General features: G+C 36.2%; 1 protein-coding gene across 1 annotated transcript; it reads right to left on the reverse strand.

Moving 5' to 3' along the window:
* Nucleotides 1-389: 389 nt before the first annotated feature.
* LOC136256345 (adhesion G protein-coupled receptor L2-like) lies at nucleotides 390-26044 on the reverse strand. Its single transcript, XM_066049280.1, has 25 exons — nucleotides 26012-26044; nucleotides 25852-25962; nucleotides 24972-25060; nucleotides 24763-24926; nucleotides 24658-24709; nucleotides 24481-24549; nucleotides 16294-16408; nucleotides 16063-16221; nucleotides 15894-15966; nucleotides 15732-15831; nucleotides 14309-14379; nucleotides 14120-14258; nucleotides 13961-14061; nucleotides 13800-13908; nucleotides 11366-11519; nucleotides 11250-11316; nucleotides 11132-11198; nucleotides 10995-11080; nucleotides 10807-10933; nucleotides 10710-10751; nucleotides 10589-10666; nucleotides 10491-10536; nucleotides 5102-5209; nucleotides 4755-5029; nucleotides 390-592 (listed from the first exon to the last, which is right to left on the reverse strand). Exons 2-24 carry the CDS (start codon nucleotides 25940-25942, stop codon nucleotides 4761-4763), a joined length of 2376 nt encoding a protein of 791 aa, XP_065905352.1. The 5' UTR covers nucleotides 25943-25962; nucleotides 26012-26044; the 3' UTR covers nucleotides 390-592; nucleotides 4755-4760.
* Nucleotides 26045-26047: the final 3 nt, after the last annotated feature.

Here is a 26047-nt window from a genome sequence, read left to right on the forward strand (position 1 = left end):
CATCAAAGGAAGGAATGGTGCCAGAGGGGCAACATATTGTTTAGTTTGATTATTTTGTCCTGGCCTTGGTATGGGACTGTACCAATTTAGACAGATGCCATTTGACCTCACTGGAACACCAGGATCCTTCCAACACACCAAGGCACCAGGGTTCTTCTTCTGCCTCGTGGATAAGGTAATGTGTGGTTGTTACAAAGCTGTATTCATGTTTGCATAACTTTGTCAGCCACTCCAAGTCAATATGACACCCACTCCATTGTTTTCCCAGTCATATGCGTTGGTGTTATTTTAATTTGTTTTTGTGCCTAAAAGGTCACATATTTATTTTAAACCTACATGTGCAGTCGTGCATGCATCAACCCTTCTGCAATGCAGTGAGCTAGCAATAGTTACTATCTTCTCAGTGAAAGTTATAAATGTGTACAATCTGAAATATGTCACACAATATAAATGCAAAAATTGACTAAACAGCTCAAAATGATGCCAAAGGCTCAATGCTAAAACTAAGTATGTATGGAAAAGTGCAACAATCAAAAAGAAAAATCTCTACATCTACATTGTCTTGATAAGTTTTGAAATCTGCTTTCAACTTCTGTAGGAAAATACAAAAAGCATGACATTTAATTTGTAATGCCACTCAAAGTCTACGTACATTATACGTGATAACAAATGCATATGCATACTGTACTTCTTGTGCCTATTTTCTAATCACCAAGCTGTAGATATATATATATATATATATAAGTGAATTAGATTTTTATTAACTGGTATTGTAGATAGTCTCTTATTCTCAGTAGTGAAAATGTAATCAAACATCAGACACCAAAAAACCATTTCATTTGGTATGATGGTATCATAGTAAACTATTAGCATAAAAGTTTTGAAAGCAGTAACCGAAGCACAACTATAGGCCATAAGGCATTTTTTGTAAATTCAGGGTGTAAGTAGTATCTAAACCAAAACAGCCAAGCTGTAAAAAAAGAGTGTGGCTCCCAAAAATGCCAAGGTGAAAAATGATGTGAAATCCAAGGTGGAGGCCAAGAAATGACTGTGATGGTAAGTTAATGGCAAAAATTTTAATTACGACAATTCAGCTGAATTTGTGTTGCCTCCTTCACTAGGATTCAGCACCAAATTCACCTGAATTGTTGTAATTAAAATTTTTGCCATTAACCTACCATCACAGCCATTTCTTGGCCGCCACTTTGGATTTCACATCTTTTTTCACCTTGGCCTTCTTGGGGGCCGCACTTTTTTTTACAGCTTGGCTGTTTTGGTTTAGATATCACTTCTTTTTGTATTGCAAGCCACAAAACTGGCCATATAAACTGGCTTTGGTGCTTCCTTTTAACTTGTTTTTTTTTCTTTACTGCAGGAATTGTGGAACAAAGGAAGTAATTGTGTATATAGCTTTTGTCTGATGAAATATTTGTATATTTAACATTGAGTGATTATTATCACATATATACTGTAGTTAATAAGGTGACTTCTTACATAATTGAACTGTAGCTAAAACTCTCATTGTTTGTAGCTGAACTCTTTTCAGGGTGATTTGTTTCTCTACAGGATGATTTGTTTCTAGCTGAACTCTCTACAGGGTGATTTGTTCGCAACTGAACTCTCTACAAGATGATTTGTTTCTAGCTGATCTCTCTATAGTATAACTTGATTGTAGCTGAACTCTCTACAGGATGGTTTCTTTGTAGCTGATCTCTCTACAAAATGTCATAAGCCTAGTGATGCTTCATATAGCATTATGTAGTTATGACATAAAGCCTGAACAAAAAATCCTGTCTAGTTAGTAAGTATATGCACAAAAACAGCCAAGCTGTCAAAAAATTGGTGCTGCCTTAAAACGCCTGGTGAAAAAAGTTGTGAAATCAAAGGTGGCGGCCAAGAAATGGCTGCAATAATGTTAATGCTAATGAAGCTTAACAATGCACATAGCCATTAATAAAATTTATTAGCATCAACATCATTGCAGCTATTTCTTGGCCGCCATCTTTGATTTCATGACTTTTTCACCCAGGCTTTTTATGGCCACACTATTTTTTCACAGCTTGGCTGCTTTTGTACAGATTTTACTTATTTTTGTACTTTGGTCCCAAAACCAGCCTATAGCTGACTTTGGAGTTTAGTTTACTCACATCTATATAGACATAATGATGGTAATATATTATTGCATTACTCTAATAGAGCACACATATTTGAGGTTTTCTAATTGAACATATATAGAAGTTCCATTGGTAGATCTATTGCGTGCTTAACTTCATTCAATATTTGTTAATATTATTCAATATTTTTTGTGCATCTTTTTATTAAAGTGATTTTACACTTGTTTAATTTTTGTTTTATAACTTTGTAGCTGTAACTCTATTGCTTTTCAAACCATCAAAAGGTACTGCAACAATGATCAACCTATGTACACATCAATTTTCAAGCATACTTGATTTACCCTGTAGCTGTGACAGAAGTTAGATCTTTTCTAATGTGAATAAACGCTCATAACTCCTTGGATATTCATCAGATTCAAAGCAAACTTGGTATATTAATTTGCCTTTATGCGCTCTTAATTTGTGCCCAAGATTAAGGCAACCAAGTTACAAGTTTGCCTATTGGAGCAATTTTTGCAAAGTGTGCAAACATGAAGCCACCATAGCTCCCTTACAGTTTAAGAGGGAAAAAATGAAGAAAATAAATCAAAACTTTGAATGCCCATACAGTACCTTGCAAATTCCTGGTGCAAATTTAATCAAATTTGTTGTGTGGCCTACCCTACCTGGTGGACAGCTTTAATGCAAAAATGGTGTGCTTTGGAGATGGACCATGGAGCTATGTATGCGTATAAATGCTGTTTTCTTTCTTCCTGTCAATATACTTTGGTTTTCTTGGCCGCATCACACACTATATCAGGTATACTTTACTTCACAAAGCTTTAGCTATATATTTTCTAAAATCTGTCCTCTAACATGTCGTACATGTTGGGTCTTTACTGGAGCTAACCACTGCATACATAAAATCTACAAAATTAATCAAAATGTATTAAATAATGGAACAGTCAGAGATCTATAAGCAGTAGTAAGTTTTTGCACTGTTGCGGTTTATTGTTTACCTTTCCCATCTGAAATTAAGTTTATAAGATCAAGAATGTTAAATTAGTAAAGATATCCTTATGTAAGTAGTTATAGGCCTATTATATTATGCCTTTTAAATTATGTATTATTCTTTCTGGAGAAACTCTTTTTATTCACCTATTATTCCCAAAATTATTCTCAAATATTTTTTGGAGTGCTTCTTGGAGTACTTCTTGGAATAATAGAAGTCACATGGACTTTCTTCTGTAAGCTTCACTTGCATGCTTAGAAACAATGCATAAAGATTGTGATATCCCAATAGAGCAGTCACATAAAACTTAGGTGACTGTTTTATTAGGGTAAGTGACTGCTCTATTAGAGTATTTCGATTTTTTCACAATTTTGATCTAGCAATGTTTGAGGATGTACCTTTATGCAACTCTCTGCAATACTACAAGGAAAATACATGAATTCTAAATAAATATTTCTGAAGGCCATCCCATTATTCTGGAATTATTTCTGGTTCTTTTTGCCACCTATTGCTCCCAACATTATTCTGGCATAATGTACGCATGCCTAGACCCTATACCTGTGTGTTAATTGCTGATATGTTCAAAAAATAAAATATATTTTTGGTATCCAATATTTAATTATTTTATCACTTCTGGGAACAAAAAGGGCTATGTAGAATAGTAATCTAAATCTGCTTATATCCTGAGGTAGCTCAAGATTAGCTCTATAAATCCCCAGCTTATCATACAGTATAATAGTAATAGGATCATGGAGGTTCTTGCCCAAGAATATCCATCCTCAAATTTGCTTCATAACAGCTTGGCAGTATTGGTGACGCACAACCAAGCTTATAAATGTATTCAGAGTGACCTTCCAACAAGTTGCTATGATAGTTTATAAGTTTAATACTCTAATAAAGCATTTCGTTAGGAATAGAACACACATAGAATGTTCTAGAACAATCTAGATTTTCCATTGGTAGATCTATGAAATTATAACTTTAGTAAATTTTAGCTAGAATTTTCATTTATAAAATAGAAATTCAGTGAGGTGAACAGCTGTGACAGCAGCGGCTCAGTGGTTAAGGATTTGGATGTTCAGTATGGAGGTCCTTGTTTCGACATTTTTCTTGTACTATTTTACCCCGCAGTGAGAGTTTTATTTGAGTATCTCGACTCCTCAATTTACAGTTGTTGGTTTTTCTTTGAAACTCTATAGCTGCTTTTTTGGCCACACGATACGTGGTAGTATGTCTTGATACTGCCTTTAGACACCTGTAATACTTGATACAGCAGTGAGACACCAACTCTCAAAAGAAAGTAAGAGGTCAGTGGTTTGATTCCCACTGTAGGCAACTTTTTTTTTTTCATTTTTAAGGAACACACTTTTGTGAAGCACTTTGACTGCTCTATTATGGTAGCTATTTGAGCATTATTAAGAGCATATCAATCTTTTTCATGGTATTCAGCTCCACTCCAAGAAGGATGATTTCAGCAAGATATTATTCTGAGGGGGTTAGCTCCACTCAGTAGACCCGGGGGGCCATAGCCTACCTCTTTCTGCACCACAAATGTGAGAAAGTGCAAGCCGCCATGATCCATAATGTACAGTTCAGTACCGCCATACTTTATAATATACAACTTAGTATAGTCTTTTCACAGTAAATACCTTTTGTTATTTCTTGGGATGGGATAAGGAGATCGGCTTTTCATTTGTATTTCCAGACCATTTTGTCTTGCTATCTACATTTATATCTGATGCCTTTTCATCAGCGTCGGTGTACAGCTCTTTAAATGTAGATTCTTTTTCCAATTCTTGTTTAGAGTACTCCTTTTCATCATCATGAACTTCAGATGGAATTTCCTTCTTTATAAAACTTGCATCTTTCATTTTATCAGTTGACTCATCAATTGGCTTCAAACTCATTGCAAACACATCATCATCTACAACATGTACCAATAAAATCAAGCAGTTTGCTTTACTACATATATATGCATTCACTGATGATATAGTACCTATTGGGACTTCTGACCCTTCTTTGGTATTATCACCAGAAATATCCATTGAGGTGGTCGATGGTTTGTTTCCATGAGTACTGAAACCACTACTACTGCTCTGAGACACTACAGACACAAATGTACTGTTTGAAGCAAAGTGAATATAATAAATGTAATGGTAGTGCTTCGTACGCGTGTTGGTGATCACAAGGTTTGTGTTTCTTCATCAAACCGGTTGAAATTATACTGGCTATTTCAAAATACCAGGTGCCTAGCTTGTTACTGTTAATAGTATTGTGATCAATTAACTTAATATACATGCAGATGTGTATTCACTAAAATTGGTCACTACAAAGATTCCTAAATTACCGTATAGCGGGTTATTTTCGAACAAGAAATTTTCGCACAAGAACCAAAATCTGAATTTCGAAAGATTTTAATTTCGAAGAGTGCATATTTCGAAGTCTGGGTGGATTTCAAATAAATGGAAATTTGTGTAACAAATTATGAAGATGCATAAATGTTTGCCAAAAACTGACTTACTGATGGAGTAATCCCCATCCCTGTGCACCCTGTACACTGGAGAGAAGACTGGGGGAGTCTTGAGTGGAGTAAATTCACTGGCTCGATCGCGCTCGATCGTAGCTAGCTGTCTACCATAGATTTGAGAGCAGATGGAATCAATTCCCGTTCTGGATCACCTGTTTTCTGGTTGTTGGCACAGTAATGATGCAGTTTACCCATTATCATCACTCATATCATCAGTATACTGAGCTAAAACTCGAGGAATACACAAGCAAATCGCCAAAAGTTGGATCGTTGCTTTCACTTGTTGGAATTAATTTTCGAAGAACAACCGGACGTGGGAATTTATTTTCGAAGAGAAGGGCTTCTTCGAAACATCCGAAAATAAAAACCCTTCGAAAATAACCAGCTATACGGTAGTAAACAAGTATAACAATGCTTAAACACAAATTCACAGAGAATATAATACTATATATAGTTGTTTAATACTTCATTCATAGGGTTTTCTTACACAAAGCACCTAGACACACACTGTTAGTGTTTATGACTACTACACCAATTATGCAAGTGTACTTAAGTGTTCTTGTGAACAAAATATGTGACCCAGTCTGAGAAAACCGGTCTTATTGCCCATGTCAGCAGATTCGATTTTTCACCCAGGACACAAAGCTACATGAATAAACTATCTAATTCCACATTTAAAATCAGCTAGACTTGAGTGGTCTGGTTTTGCTGGCTGCTTTTTCCAAGCCCAGTGGCGATCCGTACGTGTAGTGTGGGGCCTTAATGGAGCTCTGGTCAGCCTGGGGATGACTGTATGTGGCTGTACAGCTCTGTGGTGTTGAATAAGTACCTCTGCTGCGAATTTCCTTTCATTTTAGCCAGTTTTGAGACCTCAATGGCTCAAAACTTGGTCTAATTCATCCCTTGGCCTTCCTTTTCAATTTTTGAACACCATCTTTCCCGCCTTCCAGGGCCCCCTCCTCCCACACAATTTGCAGCTCGCCTGATACAGTCAACCTCAGTTTAAAAACTATCTAAAATGGCAGGAAACTTAGTTGTTGGCTACTTGCACAGTGGATTCTCTGGAAGGTAAGGAATTGGTGTAAAACGTGTGAAAATTTGGTACACATAGCTTCAACCATTGGCGAGCTACAACACACTAAATACTTAAAACTGGCATTTCTCAATACTTTTAAATAGGCGATAACCCCGGTTTTGTCAGACTGGGTCACATATAAGGCTACTACTACCTTCATGTAGGGAATTTTGATGGCCTGCATATTTATTTAGGAGATATGGAATACTATAGCAGGGGCGGATCTAGGATTTCCCAAGAGGAGATACTAAGCTAGGGGCATTTTTACTGGGGGCTAAAAATGTATCAACTGATTGATACAACCATAGTAGTGTAGTGTGAGAAGCACATTCAGCATGAGGAGCATGCTTTATCTAGAGCATCTGGGGACAGGAAAATTAATTTTTTAATGTTGAATTTGGAAATAATATTGACTAAAGCATTGTGAGCCACTTTAAGGCCCCTATTCGGTGATTATTAGTTTCTCATCCAACCTTTCTAATCATTATGATGCAGGCGGGAGGGTACTACCATTATGCCATTATTTTATAATATTAACACACTGATGTGCAGACCTTGTCCAAATTGTCTTTCTTTCTTACTACAAATATTTCCTTCACCAGCTGATTCTACTATTCGTGATCGCCAACTGTTTTTCGACAGTCAACTGAAAGCCTGCTTTGATGAAGTCGATAGAGCACGATTGCAACTGGCACTGCAGCAATTTGCTAAGGAAAACAATAGTTCTCCTGGGTAGCGTTCATCAACAAAAATTATAACAGTTTGATATCACGTGTTCTTCTGAGCATGCGCAGAGTAAATAATGGCTTACCATGCGGTAGCTTAAGAAGGATGCGGGCGGTGGATGAGAAACTAATAATCACCAAATAGGGGCCTAACTAAGCAAAATCATTTTCTAGCACTGCTAACTAGCTTTCATATAAAGGGCTCCACATAAATGCTGCAGTATGGTTTAAGTTCAAAGTTGAATTTCATGATCAAGGGGACTAGGAGCTGGTCTAAAGAATTTTAATGATGAATGTTCTATTATTATTTTGATGTTTAGTAACTTTTAAAGCAGTTTTACCCCTTTGATTCCCTCTTGTTGATTCCTGGAAGAGATCAGCTCTTCTCTTCTTACTCTTTCCATGTTTTCATTGCCCATGTATGGTTTAGATGCAATTGCACCTATACTGTAGCTTCTACAGTAGAACATTGGTTATTCGGACCCACTTATCTGGATTGTTGGTTAACTGAACTATGGAATTGACTGCTCTATTACAGTAGTCACTGTTCTATTAGAGTAGTTGATAATCCTGAAATTTAAAAAAAGCTTCCTTATGCTATATACACAGTTTCAAAGATATGAATTTTTTTCAGACTTATGGAGCACTCCTGGTTCCAAGGGGTTCGGATAACTGAGGTTCCACTGTACTGTCTTTCCAGCTAGAACATTGTAAAATTTTGGAGGGGAATGGGGTGTTTCAGCTCCCATGCACCCCCCTAAATCCGCCCTTGTATAGTATCCTATACTTTTTGAAATTGTGACATGACATAAAACTCTTTATAAGAAAGCTTACACAGTATAGCCTAGTTTAATTTTTGACCATAAATATTTTCAAGCATCACATTAAGTAAATCTTTACTAGTAACATTGAATACATAAAACACTGTGAAAATATTGTTATACATAAAATAAAACTAGGGGTCTAGCCAGGATTGGGTTCCAACAGCAGTATTGAGGTAATTACCAGTAGTAGGGTCTGGGGGGCTGCTGCTGAGAGACTTTTAATATTTTAATAAAGCAAAACTCAGTAAATTGCTATATTCTATGCAAAAAATAGTACATTAATTTTAATGCATATAAGTGCCCCTGGGATGAAGCTAGTACTAGATAAACTTCTCTAACAATTTCAACTCTGAAAGAACCTATATACGCATTTCACATTTTATGAGATCATGTTCATGCTATCGATGTTTCAAAGAACCCATTCCCATAAACTTTAATCTTAAATGACTGTTGTTTTTCCACTCATGGATGTCAGCACTAGTTGCTGGAATGCCTTCAACATGTACACCAATAATGTTAATTGTAATTTTGTATATGTATGCTGTAATGCTATAATAAATAAAAATGACAACATAACACATAGAGACACATAATAAATTATACAGCTGTAAGTGATAGTTATCCCACTGGTATAGGGTTGGAACCATGAATCCACTGATACAAATGGAATGACTTACACAATTAAACATTATAACCACAAAATTATGCTTAGCATGGATTCATTTTGCATGCCCAAGTCAGTGATAAATTACTGGAGTTCTATATCTTTAAACGCTGCACACCAGCAGTATACAGTCATGCTCAGTTTTGCATTTAGTGTTAGAATGTCTGAAAAACACCACAAATGAAGTTCCTCAACATATGGCATGTTCTATTGGAGTAAATGTGATTGCTCTATTTGAGTATACACCTGACTGTTCTATTAGAGTATATCGATCTTTTTTACAAGTTTCAAGAGGGCCTCAGAACAAAATGAGTGAACAATAGTGTATGGCACAACACAACAATTTATAACGCTTGCATTCATCTCTCAGTGAAAGGTAACATGATGCTACACTAAATGCATAGTGTGTTAGGATCCTATTGTAAACTCAGAAGTTTAATTTTACAGGGGGTTCCTGAACCCCTTGGAACCCTCTCCCTACACCCCTGAAAACTCAGCATAAAGTATCTGAAACTTTGTATTTAGCAGTATTAGAAGTAGTTTTAACAGATGGATGCATATACACAACAAGGGTATACAAAGGAATGATTTAGCATTGTTTAGCTACAGCGTAAAATTACGCATGTTGCACAATAAATGCATGGTGCGTTTTCATTGCTTGCCACACAAGAAGTACCTAATAAGCCTGAGGAAATTATGCTTTAAAATTCTTCTCATTACTGTGCTCCAAAAAGTTGACATTATGCCCTGATCTCATTCTCAAATATGTGAATATTGCTTTTAAAATCAAAGTATTCCATAGCTCAGTAAATGTTTGTAATTTATCAGATGTAGTAGTTGATGAATCAGTGGCGGATCTAGATGGGTTTCTGGGGTTTCGACAGAAACCCCCTTTTAAATTTAGCTCAGTGGCAGTATCAATACATAAACATTGTTGTACTGACAATTTGTGATAGCAAACAACTATATACCACTGTATTTCAGTAGCATGCATGCAGTTACACTTAACTAGCACCATTTATAGCTATTAAACCCTCAGCAACACTTCACTTTTCATCTCCCACTGTATTAAAAACGATCGAGATACTCTAATAGAGCAGTCAAGTAACTACTCTAATAGAGCAGTCAAGTAACTACTCTAATAGAGCAATCAAAGCTACAGCTTGTAGTCACCATATTTGCAGCATATTTGCTCTGTAGTTAGCTATATAGTATTTACAGTTTAAAGCATTGAGTTAATTGTAATTGCTAACTAAAATTAGCCCAAAATCCGATCTTAGAGCTTCTAAAATCTCAAACTTTTCTGAGAAATGTCATCAGATGCCTTATTCAGCTATACTAACTTTCAGAAACCCCCTTTTAAAAATCCTAGACCCGCCACTGTGAATAACCATTGTAATTCCACTGATCATTGTACTAAAATATGTGACTGCTCTATTAGAGTATTTTGACCTCAAATTGCAATTTAAAAATTGTTTCAAAATGCCAGAATGTTTTTTCTTTTGCACACCACATACAACTAGTAACAATTTAAATGAAATTTCGTGTACGCATTTATTACATACTATACCTCTTTCCCTCAATATACTCTTCAAGGTACTTGAACTTCCACGTCCCTATACAGTAACACAATGAACATAAAATCAGCTTTGATTCAACGACACTTACTGAACGCATTCTGTTATAGACACTGTAAGCTTGGCTGGTCCTCCAAAAGTTGTAGCACTCACTCACTTCTCTAATGACCTAAGCAAACACTGAATACATACAATCACATAGATTTTATCACCTGTTTGTTTCTGAGAACATGGAATAGGAATATGAAGAATCCCTAAAGATATGTATCATCCTGTGATTTGTGATACATAACTTAATAGTTTCATTACTTGTAGAGAATTTAAAATTGTAAATATCCATGCAAACACTTCAGTGTCATCATTAACAGCCAAAATACCAATTATCCATGTCACTCCAAGCAGTGGTAAGAGGAATATTGCAGCCTTCAACAAGTGCCTGAATATTAAGCAAAAAACAATAAGTTGAAAATACACACAATGGACAAATTAACAATTACTTTGCAGTATTTGTATTTTCATTATTAGCATTTCGCTTGCTTACAAACAGGACTTTCAGAGTTATCCCTAGAAATAGACAGTTTATCTGCAAAATAGATTATGTAAATGAAGATGATAATACTACTATATAATATACCAAGATAATGATCACAATGGGTACAATGAATGCTGCGATTGCTCCATCTTCTGACTTTATCCAGCAGCTAAAACATATTAAAAATTTTAACACACAACCACTAAAGTTATATACTTACTAATCATCAGTTCCATATTGTCTATGAGCTATTCCAACTGAAATTGCAATTATAGGAATTGCTGGTCCTACAACTTAGTATTTCAACACAGCATATAAATCTAAATTACATCTTACCCCAACCCAAGAAAAAGAAGAATCGTCGATGGTTCAGTTTATTACCAAACACAGTGACCAGCAACATGTAGAGCATTACTCCTTCACATAACATCCAACAAAATGCAGATGTGAAGAAATATTGTAGAAGTACTGCCACAATTACACAAGAGACCTATACAATACAAATATAGAAATAATGTTTTCACATAAAGCATTTTCTTCCAGTGTGATATTAACAGGGAGAACAAAAATACAATTTTCATGCATTAAACCTCCTTCTCCAAATCAGTTTTTACATTGCAAATTTTCACCTTCAATAGTCCACAAATATACCAAATTAGAGCACAATTACTGTAAAAGTTTCTGCAAACTTGCAAAATACATTGTAAAGCAATAATGAATTTAGCACACAAAAAGTGCAGCATTGGTCAGGATTTGATTTAACATCCACAGAGTTATGATGATTGGCAAAAAGATAAATATTATTGTCGTATTTACAGAGATTGGTGCTTAATCTTATTACAATGAAAACCGGTTTGTAGTTAGGTTAACCAACTTAGCTCAAACTCTTAGTGGTTTAAAATCAAATTGAAGTAATAGTTTCGGAGTTCCGATACAGATAAAAGGCAAAACCATAATCTACATACTAATAAAACAGTCACCTAAGCTGTCTTTGAAATGCACATAGACAATAGAATAAAGGCAAGTCTTAAAAGTTGATGAACTCAACTAAATATCCAAGCTGTGAAAAAAGGTGAACCCTCAAAATTAATATTTTGATTTTAAAATGACATAATCTGCAAAAGCTGGCAGCCAAAAACTGACTGACTGCACTTTAATAATGATATTAGCATTATTGCAACCATTTGATGGTGGACATTTGGATAAACATTCTTTCGGAATGGGTTTCATTTACCATATATGTAAGATGTGCATTTTTTAAATAGATTGACAAATGATTTTCAGACTTTCATAGTTGGTTCTTATGGGTAACCTATTATCATACAGTACTACTATTAGAGATCATGCAGTTTTGGGCTTTCTTGTCCAAAAATATCACCTTAAAATCAGCCTCAAATTTCCTTCATAACAGCTTGGCAGTATTGCGTAGGCATTGCCAAGCCCAAAAATGCCTTCAGAGTGACCCCAAACCCTTCCAACAAGTTTCTATGAAATTTTAAAAATTCCTGTTTTTATTCTGACTAACTAACTAACTAACTAACTGATGTAAGCATAACTCAACAATGGATAAAGCTATGGGCTTGATTTTTTCACTGTTCGATGTCACTTCGTCCTGAGACGTGCCTTTTCACCAACCGCAGTATGTACAATGCATGTATCATGGACTTACCTTTGTCCTCCTTTGTGTTCCAGTTCTTTTCGCAGACTATGCAAGGGGTAGATTTGCAATAGCGCGATATGGCTTCCCTCTGGCTGTGTCATGCTTTCCACCCGCATTTTCCATAGCAAACAAATAGGAATTTTAAGCTGGATTAGGGCTCTAAGAACAAGGAAGCAAGGAAACAGCTAAAGCAAGGGAGGTAGCCTATACCTGCAGATATACTATAGTGGACATGAAATCCCAAATTCAATCTATGGATCCATAGTCCAGAAATTCCTAATCTTTCCTTCTACTTGTATAGCATAGAGCCAATCCCTTGAATAAGAAAATTTTGCAGATGTTGAAAATTTGTATATATGTACGGTATAATGGTATTATCTTCTGACATACTGCATGTAATGACTAAACTTACTTTAGACTGTGGTATGGATCATTTACAGGTTAACTAAATCACTTAGTCACCTGACATGCTCACTTAGTCACCTACACATGTTCACTTAGTCACCCGCCCTCAAGTAATTTTGTACAGGATAAATAATTATTACACGAAAGGTACATTGCAGTACTTGATAATACTGTAATACTCTTCTTCTCCCTGTTCTGCAAATAATTCTGGTCAAATAGTATACTAAGCGGCGTATCTACTATAGCTCTAGCTGTCACTGTGGTTACTGGTCAAATAATTACTTTTGTGGGTGCTATAAGGACTTCAGGAAGAAACCGTTCTGCTGTTCTGCATTGCTCTTTCACTCCACACTCATGCTCTGGCTATAAAGGTACGTACTTTAAACCATAGTCTAAATAAGTTAGACACCGCGACCAACAGGAACTAAGTGATTTAGTAACCCCTCAGACCGTTAGTAGCACCCTCGCTGTGCTTGGGATGCTGCAGCCTCAGGCCATCGGGGTTACTAAATCGCTTAGTTCCCCTGGTCTTGGTGTCTAACTATTATGTAATAATTATTGTAAACAACATAATTATATACAGTAGTTATAAAAGCATGCAGCCCCTATAAATGTATTTACATGCACACATACAAAGTTTTGTGTAATGCTAAGGAACAATTATACTAACAAGGACCTATAGAAAGTATAATGAAGTGTACTTACCCGGTTATCAGTAGCTGTCTCTATTCCAGTGAGAAACACCACAAGACCCAATGCGAGTGCAATGCACAAGTTTAGGTGAATGAAAGCATGGTTGATTTTATCTGTTTTTCTGTGCATATAACAGGATAAGGAGAACAAATATGTTACAATGTGACTCTTACCGAAACATAACAATTGTCAATAAGATGACAGAAAGACAAAGGCACACTAGAGAAATTGCACATCCAATGTATGAAACTATTGACAATGGATGATCACTTTGCTGCAAAACAATGAGAACTATGTAATAGCTATAGTCAACAAAACACTATACGTCATACATTTGCAGTTGGCTCATCTCCAATGCTCACTAGCACAGCAAAATTGGTCAGATGAGTTGCAAGACAAGTTACTCTAGTGTCATCAGAATTATCTTTGTCAAACAGTACTCCTTTACTTGACCAACCACCAGCCTGATTACTAAAAGTCCATATTGTGATATCATTATGGTTATTGTACATACTACTTACAGCTGTGTATCCAACAATGTGTGGTCATAAAATTGACAGATTCTGCGTTGCAGAGAAGAATTTGTGCCTAACTGCAAGTTAGAAATAAACAATGATTTACCATAGCAAGAGTATATATTGGAGGAGGGAAAGTGTTAATGTTGGTAGTAGGACTAATGGTCCTTGGATACAATCGTGGTTGGGTTACAGGTTATTGCACTACTGAGATACGTGCACGAGTGGCTATTATCTAGCTTGTTCGCAACAACCTCAGCCACAACTTTAATTTACACAGCGCTTTAGAGGCCTACCAATGTACCAATCATTGTCCCACGTGCACTCGCATGGGCATACATTCACATTATCATAAAACAGACATAGCTACATGGAATGGGCTCACCGGATTTGAAGTACATTGGCGCTTTCCCAGACTGGCCCTTCCTGGCTGCCGTCTTCACTCCACGCCACTGCTATGACATGTACATGTGGTGCTACTTATCACACGTATAATTCACTCCACGCCACTGCTGTGACACATGGTGCTACTTATCACACATATAATTCCAATAAGCTTACACACGTATGCAAACATGATGTAATTGCAATTAGTGACACTGACTCACTCAACTGATGAATTACTGTTTAATTATAGCCCTACCCACATTAACTTAGTTTAAGGTCTTAAACTTCATTCAAACTGCACTACAGGTTGTCAAAAATGAGCCGTAAAGTAACCCACATACCTTTGTCTCCTCTCGTAAACCTGACCGCTGTTGATTTAATACATTACTTGCTCAAGTGGTCCACATGGAATTGCAATGGCTTAAACTCCATCTCTTGTAGACGTGTTAGTTTTGCTAGCAAAACTGTCAAGGTGACCTTGATGAAATCTAGAATGAAGACATCATGTGGGAGGTCATCACGCAAAGTACAGCCAATATGGGAACTGGAACTGAATTCATCCAAGGCAGCAATAATGTTCCTGGTGATGTTTGCTTTCCAGGTTAGCTGGTTGTGTCTTTCTCTTTGCACCAAGTTCCTCTGTGTGATGTTCCATACTTTTCTCAACTGCACTGTTCTTTCACTTCATAGCTTCAGTTTCTTCACAGTCTACGTGCACGTGCACTGCACTTATAATTAGTTACCAACCAACACAAGTCACCAAGCCATTTGAACAATGCCATAGAACTTTACAGGCTCATTTTTCACAGCTTATAGCACTATTTGAAACTTTCCCTCCCATATTATATACTCTTGACTATAGCAACCACAAAATTCTTATCTACCAATACACATTATACTGATACACTACAGTAAATATATTCAGGGTGACCTGTTTAGTAGTTAAAAGTGTGTAATAGTACATATAAAATTGTACAAGATACTATATATTTTGATTTGCAATGTTCCCACTGCATACAAAATATAAAATCTCAATACTTACCACATCAAGTGTTAATAATATAGGATTGCTCTCATTAGTGGTAACAGGAACAGGTGCTTGTATTGATACTATTGGAGATATTGGTACAAGCATTTCAGTTCTGTCATAGAAGAAATGTCATATTGAGTAAACAATTCTTCTATAAAGTAATCCTGTACTTACCCATTCCTAGGATTTGGCAGCTGCAAGATATCGTCTCTTAGTATTGTATTTGTAATAGGAAATGTTGTAGTATCTATAAGGCAAATAAAATATGGTATCCATTGTGATGAGATACAACTGTACATCTGTATTGAATTGCACAGGATGGTGCCATAATATGAGCACTCACTTGGTGGAAGTTGATCTAAGACACCTCTTAGTAGAGCATTAGAGAACATGATTTGAGCACTTCCATGAGTAAAATTTGTTAAATCATCACTTTTAGTAGGAAATTCATAAGATTCTCCTGCTTGTACACTATCATTTGAAATAAGCTGAGCTTTCACAACTACAAGTAATGTGATAACAATATAATTATACTGGTCAATTGTTATGCTTCATGCAATGTTACTGTACTTACTAATGTTTTCCTTTGTCTTGATTGCTTCATTTATGTCACTGTTTAGTGTTTCACTTAAAAGTTTTCCAAACTGTTCAGTACTGTTAACCAAATCCTGACTGGTTTTAGGTGATGTCTGCATGCACAAAGAAATTAGCAAAGTAATGTTATATGTGACACAACTATAAGATTTGTAAACATGACATCTGAGGGCCACAGGGCCAAGAGCAGAGTGTTTACAAATTAGATACAAACTGAATGGATGTATAGGAATAGTTTCGTGGTATGAGACAAGCTTGGGGTCAAATACATGAGTATTTGTATTTAGCTGTATTTAATTACTATTTTTGAGTATTTGTAATTGTATTTGTATTTTAAAGTTTTGAAACAACATGTATTAATTGTATTTGTACTCAAATACTTTGTGTAAAAACTTAAAGTACTTTCTGCAAATACCTCAAATACTTTTACTTGGAAGAGAATCTGTATGACCTAATCTGTAAAATGTATTTGGTTGGAAGATGATCTCTTTGACTTATTGACACGTTAATCTGTAAAAATATATCAAATACTAATTATTTTCTTTCAATTTCTTTGAATGGGAAGAGTAATGAAGGACTTACTTTTCTTTGAAGTTGAATAGTATCTAATCAAAAACAGCCAAGCTGTAAAAAAAGGTGCGGCCCCCATAAAGGCCATGGTGAAAAAAGATGTGAAATCCAAGGTGGCGGCCAAGAAATGGCTGTGATGGTAGGTTAATGCTTACATTTTAATAACAACAATTCAGGTGAATTTGGTGCCAAGACCAAGCGGCACAAAATTAACCTGAATTGCTGTTATTAAAATGTAACCATTAACCTACCATCACAGCCATTTCTTGGCCGCCATCTTGGATTTCACATCTTTTTTCACCATGGCCTTTATGGGGGCCGCACCTTTTTTTACAGCTTGGCTGTTTTTGATTAGATATCACTTCTTTTTGTATTTGTATACTGTAAAGCCGGCCTATGGCTGGCTTTGGGGCTTTTTTAACCCATGTGTTTTTTTCTTTACCACAGGAAGAAGAAAAGAACTTAAAGAAGAATTTTAGTACTTCAATTATTTTTGATTTTATTAGTAATTATACAAATTATATACATATATTTATTACATGCTCATTATTCCCCACAGGATTTTTTTTGCAGCTGATCTCTCTACTGGGTGACTTGAAATGTAGCTGAACTATATACAGGATGGTTTCTTTGTAGCTGAACTCTCTGTAACAGGTGATTTGTTTGCAGCTAAACTCTCTACATGGTGGTGTCTTTATAGCCGAACTCTCTACATGATGGTTTCTTTGTAGCTGAACTCTCTATAAGGTGACTTCGTCTAGCTGAACTCTCTACAGGGTGATTTTTTGTAGCTGAACTCTCTGCAGGGTGATTTGTTTGCAGCTGAACTCTCTACATGATGGTTTCTTTGTAGCTGAACTCTCTACAAGGTGACTTCGTCCAGTTGATCTCTCTACGGGGTGATTTGTTTCTAGCTGAACTCTCTACAGGTGAATTGTTTGCAGCTAAACTCTCTACATGGTGGTTTCTTTGTAGCTGAACTCTCTACAAGGTAACTTCTTCTCTACAGGGTGATTTGTTGTAGTTGAATTCTCTACTAGGTGGTTTGTATGAGGCTGAACTCTCTACATGGCGGTTTCTTTGTAGCTGAACTCTCTACAGAGTGATTTGTTTGCAGCTGAACTCTCTACATGATGGTTTCTTTGTAACTGAACACTCTACAAGGTGACTTCTTCTAGCATGATCTTTCTACAGGGTGAATTGTTGTAGCTGAACTATCTACAAGGTAACTTCTCCTAGCTGATCTCTATACAGGGTGATTTGTTTGTAGTTGAATTCTGTACAGGTGGTTTCTTTGTAGCTGAACTCTGTACATGATGGTTTCTTTGTAGCTAAACTCTTTACAAGGTGACTTCTTCTAGCTGAACTCTCTACGGGGTAATTTCTTTGTAGCTGAACTCTCTATATGATGGTTTCTTTGTAAATGAACTCTCTACAAGGTGAATTCTTCTACCTGATCTCTCTACAGGGTGATTTGTTTGTAACTGAACTCTGTACAAGTGCGTTTTTGTGGGTGATCTCACTGCAGGTTGATTTGTTTGTAGCTGAACTCACTAAAGGGTGATTTTGCTTGTAGCTGAACTCCTTGCATTGTATCTAGTTTCTAGCTGATCTCTCTACAGGGTGATTTGTTTGTAGCTGATCTCTCTACAAGTTGATTTGTGTGTAGCTGATCTCTCTGCAGGTTGATTAATTTGCAGCCGATCTCTCTACAAGGTAATTTGTTTGTAGCTAAACTGTCTATAAAGTGATTTATTTGTAGCTGATCTCTCTGCAGGTTGATTTGTTTTAGCTGAACTCTCTACAGGGTGATTTACTTGTAGCTGAACTCCTTACATTGTGACTAGTTTCTAGCTGATCTCTCTACAGGGTGATTTGTGTGTAGCTGATCTTTCTACTGGTTGATTTGTTTGTAGCCAATCTCTCTACAGGGTAATTTGTTTGTAGCTGAACTCTGTACAAGGTGCTTTTTTGTAGGTGATCTCACTGCAGGTTGATTTGTTTGTAGCTGAACTCACTAAAGGGTGATTTGCTTGTAGCTGAACTCCTTACATTGTGTCCAGTTTCTAGCTGATCTCTCTACAGAGTGATTTGTTTGTAGCTGAACTCTCTATAAAGTGATTTTTTTGTAGCTGAACTCCTTACATTGTGTGTAGTTTCTAGCTGATCTCTCTACAGGGTGATTTGTTTGTAATTGATCTCTCTACAAGTTGATTTGTGTGTAGCTGATCTCTCTGCAGGTTGATTTCTTTGTAGCCGATCTCTCTATAGGGTAATTTATTTGTAGCTGAACTCTCTATAAGGTGATTTGTTTGTAGTTGATCTCTCTGCAGGTTGATTTGTTTTAGCTGAACTCTCTACAGGCTGATTTGTTTGTAGCCGATCTCTCTACAGGGTAATTTTTTTGTAGCTGAACTCTCTACAAGTTGATTTGTGTGTAGCTGATCTCTCTGCAGGTTGATTTGTTTGTAGCCGATCTCTCTACAGGGCAATTTGTTTGTAGCTGATCTCTCTACAGGGTGATTTTTTTGTAGCTGACCTCTCTTCAGGGTGATTTGTTTCTAGCTGATCTCTCTACAGGGTGATTATTTGTAGCTGACCTCTCTTCAGGGTGATTTGTTTCTAGCTGATTGCTCTACAGGTTGATTTGTTTGTAGATGAACTCTCTACAGGGTAATTTGCTTGTAGCTGAACTCCTTACTTTGTGTCTAGTTTGTAGCTGATCTCTCTACAGGGTGATTTGTTTGTAGCTGAACTCTTTACATTGTGTGTAGTTTGTAGCTGATCTCTCTACAGGGTGATTTGTTTGTAGCTGATCTCTCTACAAGTTGATTTGTGTGTATATAGCTGATCTCTCTGCAGGTTGATTTGTTTGTAGCCGATCTCTCTACAGGTAATCTGTTTGTAGCTGAACTCTCTATAAGGTGATTTGTTTGTAGCTGATCTCTCTGCAGGTTGATTTGTTTTAGCTGAACTCTCTACAGGGTGATTGCTTGTAGCTGAACTCCTTACATTGTGTCTAGTTTCTAGCTGATGTCTCTACAGGGTGATTTTTTGTAGCTGAACTCTCTTCAGGGTGATTTGTTTCTAGCTGATCTCTCTACAGGTAGATTTGTGTTGATTTGTTCATTGCTGATCGCTCTAAAGGTAATTGATTTGTTGCAGTTGAACACCCTGCAAAGTGCTTTGTTTGTAGCTGATCACTCTAAAGGGTAATTTGTTTGTAGCTGAACTCTCTCCACAGTGACTTGTGTGTAGCAGAATTCTGTGTAACTGAATTCTCTAGAGAGTGACTTAATTGTAGCTGAATTCTCTACACAGTGCATGACTTGTTTATAGCTGAACTTTCTTCAGTGTGACTTGTAATGTTCTGAATCTCTATAGTGGTATATTTGCTTAACTCTCCACATGGTGACTGTCTTCTTGCTGAACTGTCTATAAGATTAACTGTTTGCAGCTGAACTCCCTACAGAATAACTTGTGATGTAATAAAATTCTATAATGGAGTAAATAAATTAGCCGAATGCTCTATTAGGGTGACTGTTCTATTAGAGTATCTCGATCTCGCATTTGCTACACGGAGTTGGCTTTCGAATCATAACTCAGTGGTTTGTACTCCGATTCTTCTGTACTACTGCAAGGACTTTCTATGAAGATTATTCCAGCTATACACCGATTTTCAGCTCATTGCTCTAAGCGGTTTGCCTAGTAGGCGTGAAAACTAATACTTTTTTATTCATAAAAATCGATCGCGTAATTGTGACACAGGTTGGGTTTTGTGTCATATCTCCGTGGTCTTTATCTCGATTCCTTTCAAACCACCAAAAGGTACTCCTACGATGGTTACTCCATCTACATAGCAATTTTCAACTCATTCCATGAAGCGGTTTACCCTGTAGGCGTGACAACAAATCGATCTTGTTTTACGCGAATAATCGGTCATAACTCCTAAACCGTTCATCGGATTTGTACCAAATTTGATGCTAGGATTCGCCTTTGGACTCCCTTTCTGTGTGCCAAATTTCAAGGCGATCGTAGTACGTGTTTGCTTGTTATAGCAATTTTTGCAAGTGTGCGAAAAGACGAAGAAGAAGAAGAAAAAAAAAAAAAAGAAAAAAAAACGAAACTTTGGCAGCTCATATCTCGGAAATGGCTGGAGCGATTTCCTTCAAATTTGGAATGTAGAATCCCTTGGCTGGCGGACAACTGTGTAGCAAGTTTGGTTCCAATCAGATAAGTGATCACCGAGATACAAAGGTGTGAAAATGACGTTTTCGTTCTTCCTGTCAATATACTCATGGTGTGGCGCGCCGGCTTCTTGGGCCGCACGACACACTACCGTGTGTCTTGATATAAGTACTAGCAAGAGTTCATAATATAGAGAGCGAGGGAGGTATAGCGTTGGACACTCTCCCTCCCTCTCTACTGTATATTATGAACTCTTGGTATGAGCATTCAAACCTTGTAACATATAGTGGTCATCTAAGAAGAGCAAGAAGTCTATATACTCCAATTGTTTTCTGGCATTATGTTACAGTTGTGTTTACCATACATTTGAAATTTTATTAGAACAATATTAAAACAGAGGTGTGCACTATTGGGTGGTTGTGTAATGTGTAGTTCAGATCAAAGGATCGAAGTACAAAAGTATTTTAAATGCTTTTAAAAGTATTTGTATTTGTATTTCAAATACACACTGGGTATAAGTATTTGTATTTTGTATTTCATACTTTCAGAGTATTTGTATTTAAATACTTTTCAAAGTATTTGACCCCAAGCCTGGTATGAGACATGCATGGATCAAAGCTAGGTGCCTATTTGTAACATCAGGAGCTTAAGATACCAATTGCAATTAACAGTTCTTATGAACTACTGGTGACATGGAAGGGAAAAGAAAGCTATTAATACTAGAGGTGCACTAGCCTTAAACATTGGAAATTGCTAAGAAATGTGTCCAAGGAACAATATTACTGTCTTAGTGATCAGCTGGTACATTGGTAGCTAGTTTTGCATGGACAAGCATGTGGTACACCAATGCCAATTCAGCCTAGCAAGTTTTCTACTTCCTATTTAGATTGTAAGTATTGGATATAATAACCACACAAAACAGTCAAGGGTGCGGCCTTAAAAAGCCTGGGTAAAAAAGTTGTGAAATTAAAGATGACAGCCAAAAATTGGCTGCAATGATGTTAATGTTAACAATGCACACAGCCATTATTAAAATTTATTAGCCTTAACATCATTGCAGCCATTTCTTGGCTGCCATCTTTGATTTCACAACTTTTTTCAACTAGGCTTTATAATAAGCTTGCACCATTTTTTCACAGCTTGACTGTTTTTGTGTGGATTTCACTTCTTTTGGTACTTTATAAGGCCCCAAAACCAGCCTATGGCTGACTTTGGGTTCATTTACTCACATTTGTTCTTTTCTATACAAATGCAATGATGATAAGTAATTGAAGACAGACTTATAAATGTATTGCATTGCATGATTTACTTCAGAATCAATACTTGGCAATATTATTGTAATACTCTAATAGAGTGTACAGTTTTTTGAGGACTTCTAATAGAACATACATAGAATGTTCTAGAACAATCTAGTAAGTCTATTAGTAGATCTACAAAAGTTTATTTATAAGCAGATTTAAACTAGAATTGTCATTTATAAAGCAGAAATTAATTGAGATGATCTGCAAAGATATAGCAGTGGTTAAGTGGTTAAGGATGCGGGTGTTTCTCTGGTTCAAACTTTGGTAAGTTTTTTTGTTCAACATTTTTTTGTGCACCTTTTTACCCCATGGTGACTGCTCTTTTAGAGTATCTCGATCCTGCAATTTTACACTTGCTTGGTTTTTGCTTTATAACTTTGTAGTTGTAAACTATTCAAAGTATCAAAAGGCACTGCTACGATGATCAGTCTATGTACACATCAATTTTCAAGTTATTCCCATACTTGGTTTACCCTGTAGCCATGACATAACTTTGCTCTATTTTAACGTGAATAGCTCTTGAATATTCATAATGTTCACAGAAAACTTAGTACGAGACTTCACATTTATACCTTCTTCATTTGTGCCAAAGATCGGGACAATCAAATTGCACTTTTACATTTATAGCAATTTTGGCAAAGTGTGTGAAAATAAATCAAAGACCCCGTAGCCTCTGTACGGCATAAGAATAAACAAAAAAAATTAAAACGAAATTTTGAATGCCCATATCTCACAAATGGCTGTTGTGAGTTTAATCAAATTTGCTGTGTGGCCTACCCTACCTGACGAACAGCTATAATGCAAAAATGATGTGCTTTGGAAAAGGGGCCATGGAGCTATGCATGTGTGAAAAAACGTTTTCTTTCTTCCTGTCAATATACTCATGGTCTGGCATGCAGGCTTTCTTGGGCGTACGACACACCACTGTGTGTCTTGATGTACACTGTATTGGTAAATAAATAGTTTGTATTGTGACTTCCTGTGGTGTCAGTGTATGTATATGGGGAACACTGGCAGCAACTTTTGATATGATACTACAATTGTATTGTAATGTATCTACTGTAAGTGGTACAATACATTTAGTGAACAGAAAGTTGGCTAAATATATTTGTTAGCAAGTAAACAAACTTCAGAATTTTGTTTTATTTATAAAGGTCACTTGATTTCTTTCCACATGGTGCATACATATTTTATAGCAGCGTACTGATAATGTTTGTAATATAAATTTTGTTGACAGCTAAGCAACCGCAAATCAGCAACAACCAAATGTTGTACATATACCAAATAATTCCCAAATAAGTAATCATGCAAGAGTGAACATTAACAGTCATCACCCTGCATTCACTCATTCACTCTTTGTCTTTGCAGAACTTTCAACATGTTTACTATGATATGTGCCACTTTCACACCAGGATACATCTGGGCAGCAATTATATAGACATTAAGACCAAAATGGATTGTGGGAATCGATTAATACTCATGTTATTAGTATGCATGACATAGATTTCACCATGAAAACCACTCAAACGGAGAGTGTTTTGTTATCCTTGCTATCCTAAGAGTTGAAAAGTGTTGGGCTAAGGTGAGAACTAGTGATTTAGCTTATTCACTACTAAACGTTTCCACATGTATCCAAATACAGACCACAACCCATCACAAATTTACCACTCTGCATGCCATGAAGTATAACCGCTCTACAAGCAAGCTTACCTATCTTCAACTCCATAATTATTACATAAACATTTTAATAGTAGTGATTAATACATTAAATTTACGTAACCGAAATTCTCCATAATATCTCTAGGATTTGTCTATTCGTCATAACCAAATGTAACCAGAACATACTAGCTGCTGACCCACAATCAAAATTTTTAGGCATGCGTAATCATAGTGGTTGCACTCGTATTGGCTAGGGTGATTGATCACCATGTGCAGGCTATCAGTCTGATATGGATGGATAGTGTTACATAGTAGTTGTAATACAGAGCATTTGAGCTTTGCCTGATATGTATGCCCTCATTCCTTGTTATAATTATACAACTATAACATGTAGGTCATTTACTCCTATTTATACACACAATGACATAAGAAGAATTACAGTACTGTACCTGTTGTAGTTGTTGCCAATTTTGCTGGTTGTTGTTATTCAAAAGATTATCAAATACTTCAGTTGTTTCCTTTAAGTGTATAAAAAAATAGTTTAAATGTTTTGTAAATGATCAGAACATCAATGTTAAATAGACATACCTGTAAATGCAAATAAATTGTACAGGATATATTTTTACCTCAAAATATGTATCGTTAGGTTTTAACCTGTCGACCACTGTCTCTGTAACACTGCATACAAGTCTCACTTGACTACTCATACAGGTTAACTACAGACACTTAACTTGTTGAGTGATGAGATGATGTCAACTGCTAGACCAATTTCTTGTGCAAAAATATCTTGTTCTTGTGATGAAGTTAAGTTAGACAACGTTGTGGCAATATTGGTAACTGCAATAATCGTTTCTTCTTCCCCCAAGTTACTTAATGACATGGTAATGTTGTTTACCTGTGGAGCCCTATTTGTATGTGGTATTCACAAATTACAATTTACCTCTTCAATTAGCTCATTAAATTGTATTCTGAAGCACTCGACAAATTCCTCCCAATCATCCTCACCTTTGCACCTTCTTCGTACAGTACCTTAATGTATGCATGAAACATTATCAAGATATTTACATGTGATAGGTTTATATAAAGTCCCACAATACAAAGAATAAGAATGTGCATGCACTGCACATGCTGTCTTTTAGAATCAAAATTGCTGACAATACAATTATCTGACTGAGCAGTTACAGTACTTACACAGCTTGGATTACACATTTGTGACCGGATTTGCGAAAAGGGGTCTTCCACACACATCCAATTTACCACCTTTGACAACTCATAACTTCAGATTGGAAATGGCCATTGATTTGAATTTGGTCAGCACTGAGAACCAACATAGCTTAGTAGTTGGAGAAAGTTTCAGGTTAATATGTTTCTTAAATACTGAGTTATGGTCTTCTGAGTTCATAGAATTGGATGTGTGTGGAAGACCCCTTTTCGCAAATCCAGTCACATTTACAGTGTATGGGGACAGACAAATGCTGGTTTAGAGTTACAATATGTTGTAGTATGTAGTTACAACATTTAACAACAGTGTACAAGTGTATATACAAGCTTGTTAAAGTTTTAAGATACACAAACTATCATATAAGAGCTATACACGGTTGAATCATGGCTGGTGAAAACTGATTCTTTACTTGACTAGTCTATAAGAATAGTTCAGTCCTTTAGCAGCTTTCATTTCTACCCTGTAACTTTGATATATAGCATTTCTTTCTATGAGAGATTTGACTCCTCCTTAGTTAACCAGGGGTGTGTGGTTCAGTGCTTATGAATACAAAACCTTCTCATCTACATGTACTACACAGTATAATCTGTAAAATTACCATTTAATCCAGCTCCAGTACATGGGACCTCAACAGTGACACCAACAAGAGTTTCATTCCAAGTAACATTGAACCCCATATAGCTGACCATTACAGGGTAGCAAAATTGATCTTAACAAAAAAATAATAAACATAATGCTAGAAAACATTATTTACTTACTAAGAATCAGTTTAGCTATACCAGATCGGGCAAAAC

Source organism: Dysidea avara, chromosome 5, assembly GCF_963678975.1.
Source record: "Dysidea avara chromosome 5, odDysAvar1.4, whole genome shotgun sequence".
NCBI classification, from domain to species: Eukaryota; Metazoa; Porifera; class Demospongiae; order Dictyoceratida; family Dysideidae; genus Dysidea; species Dysidea avara.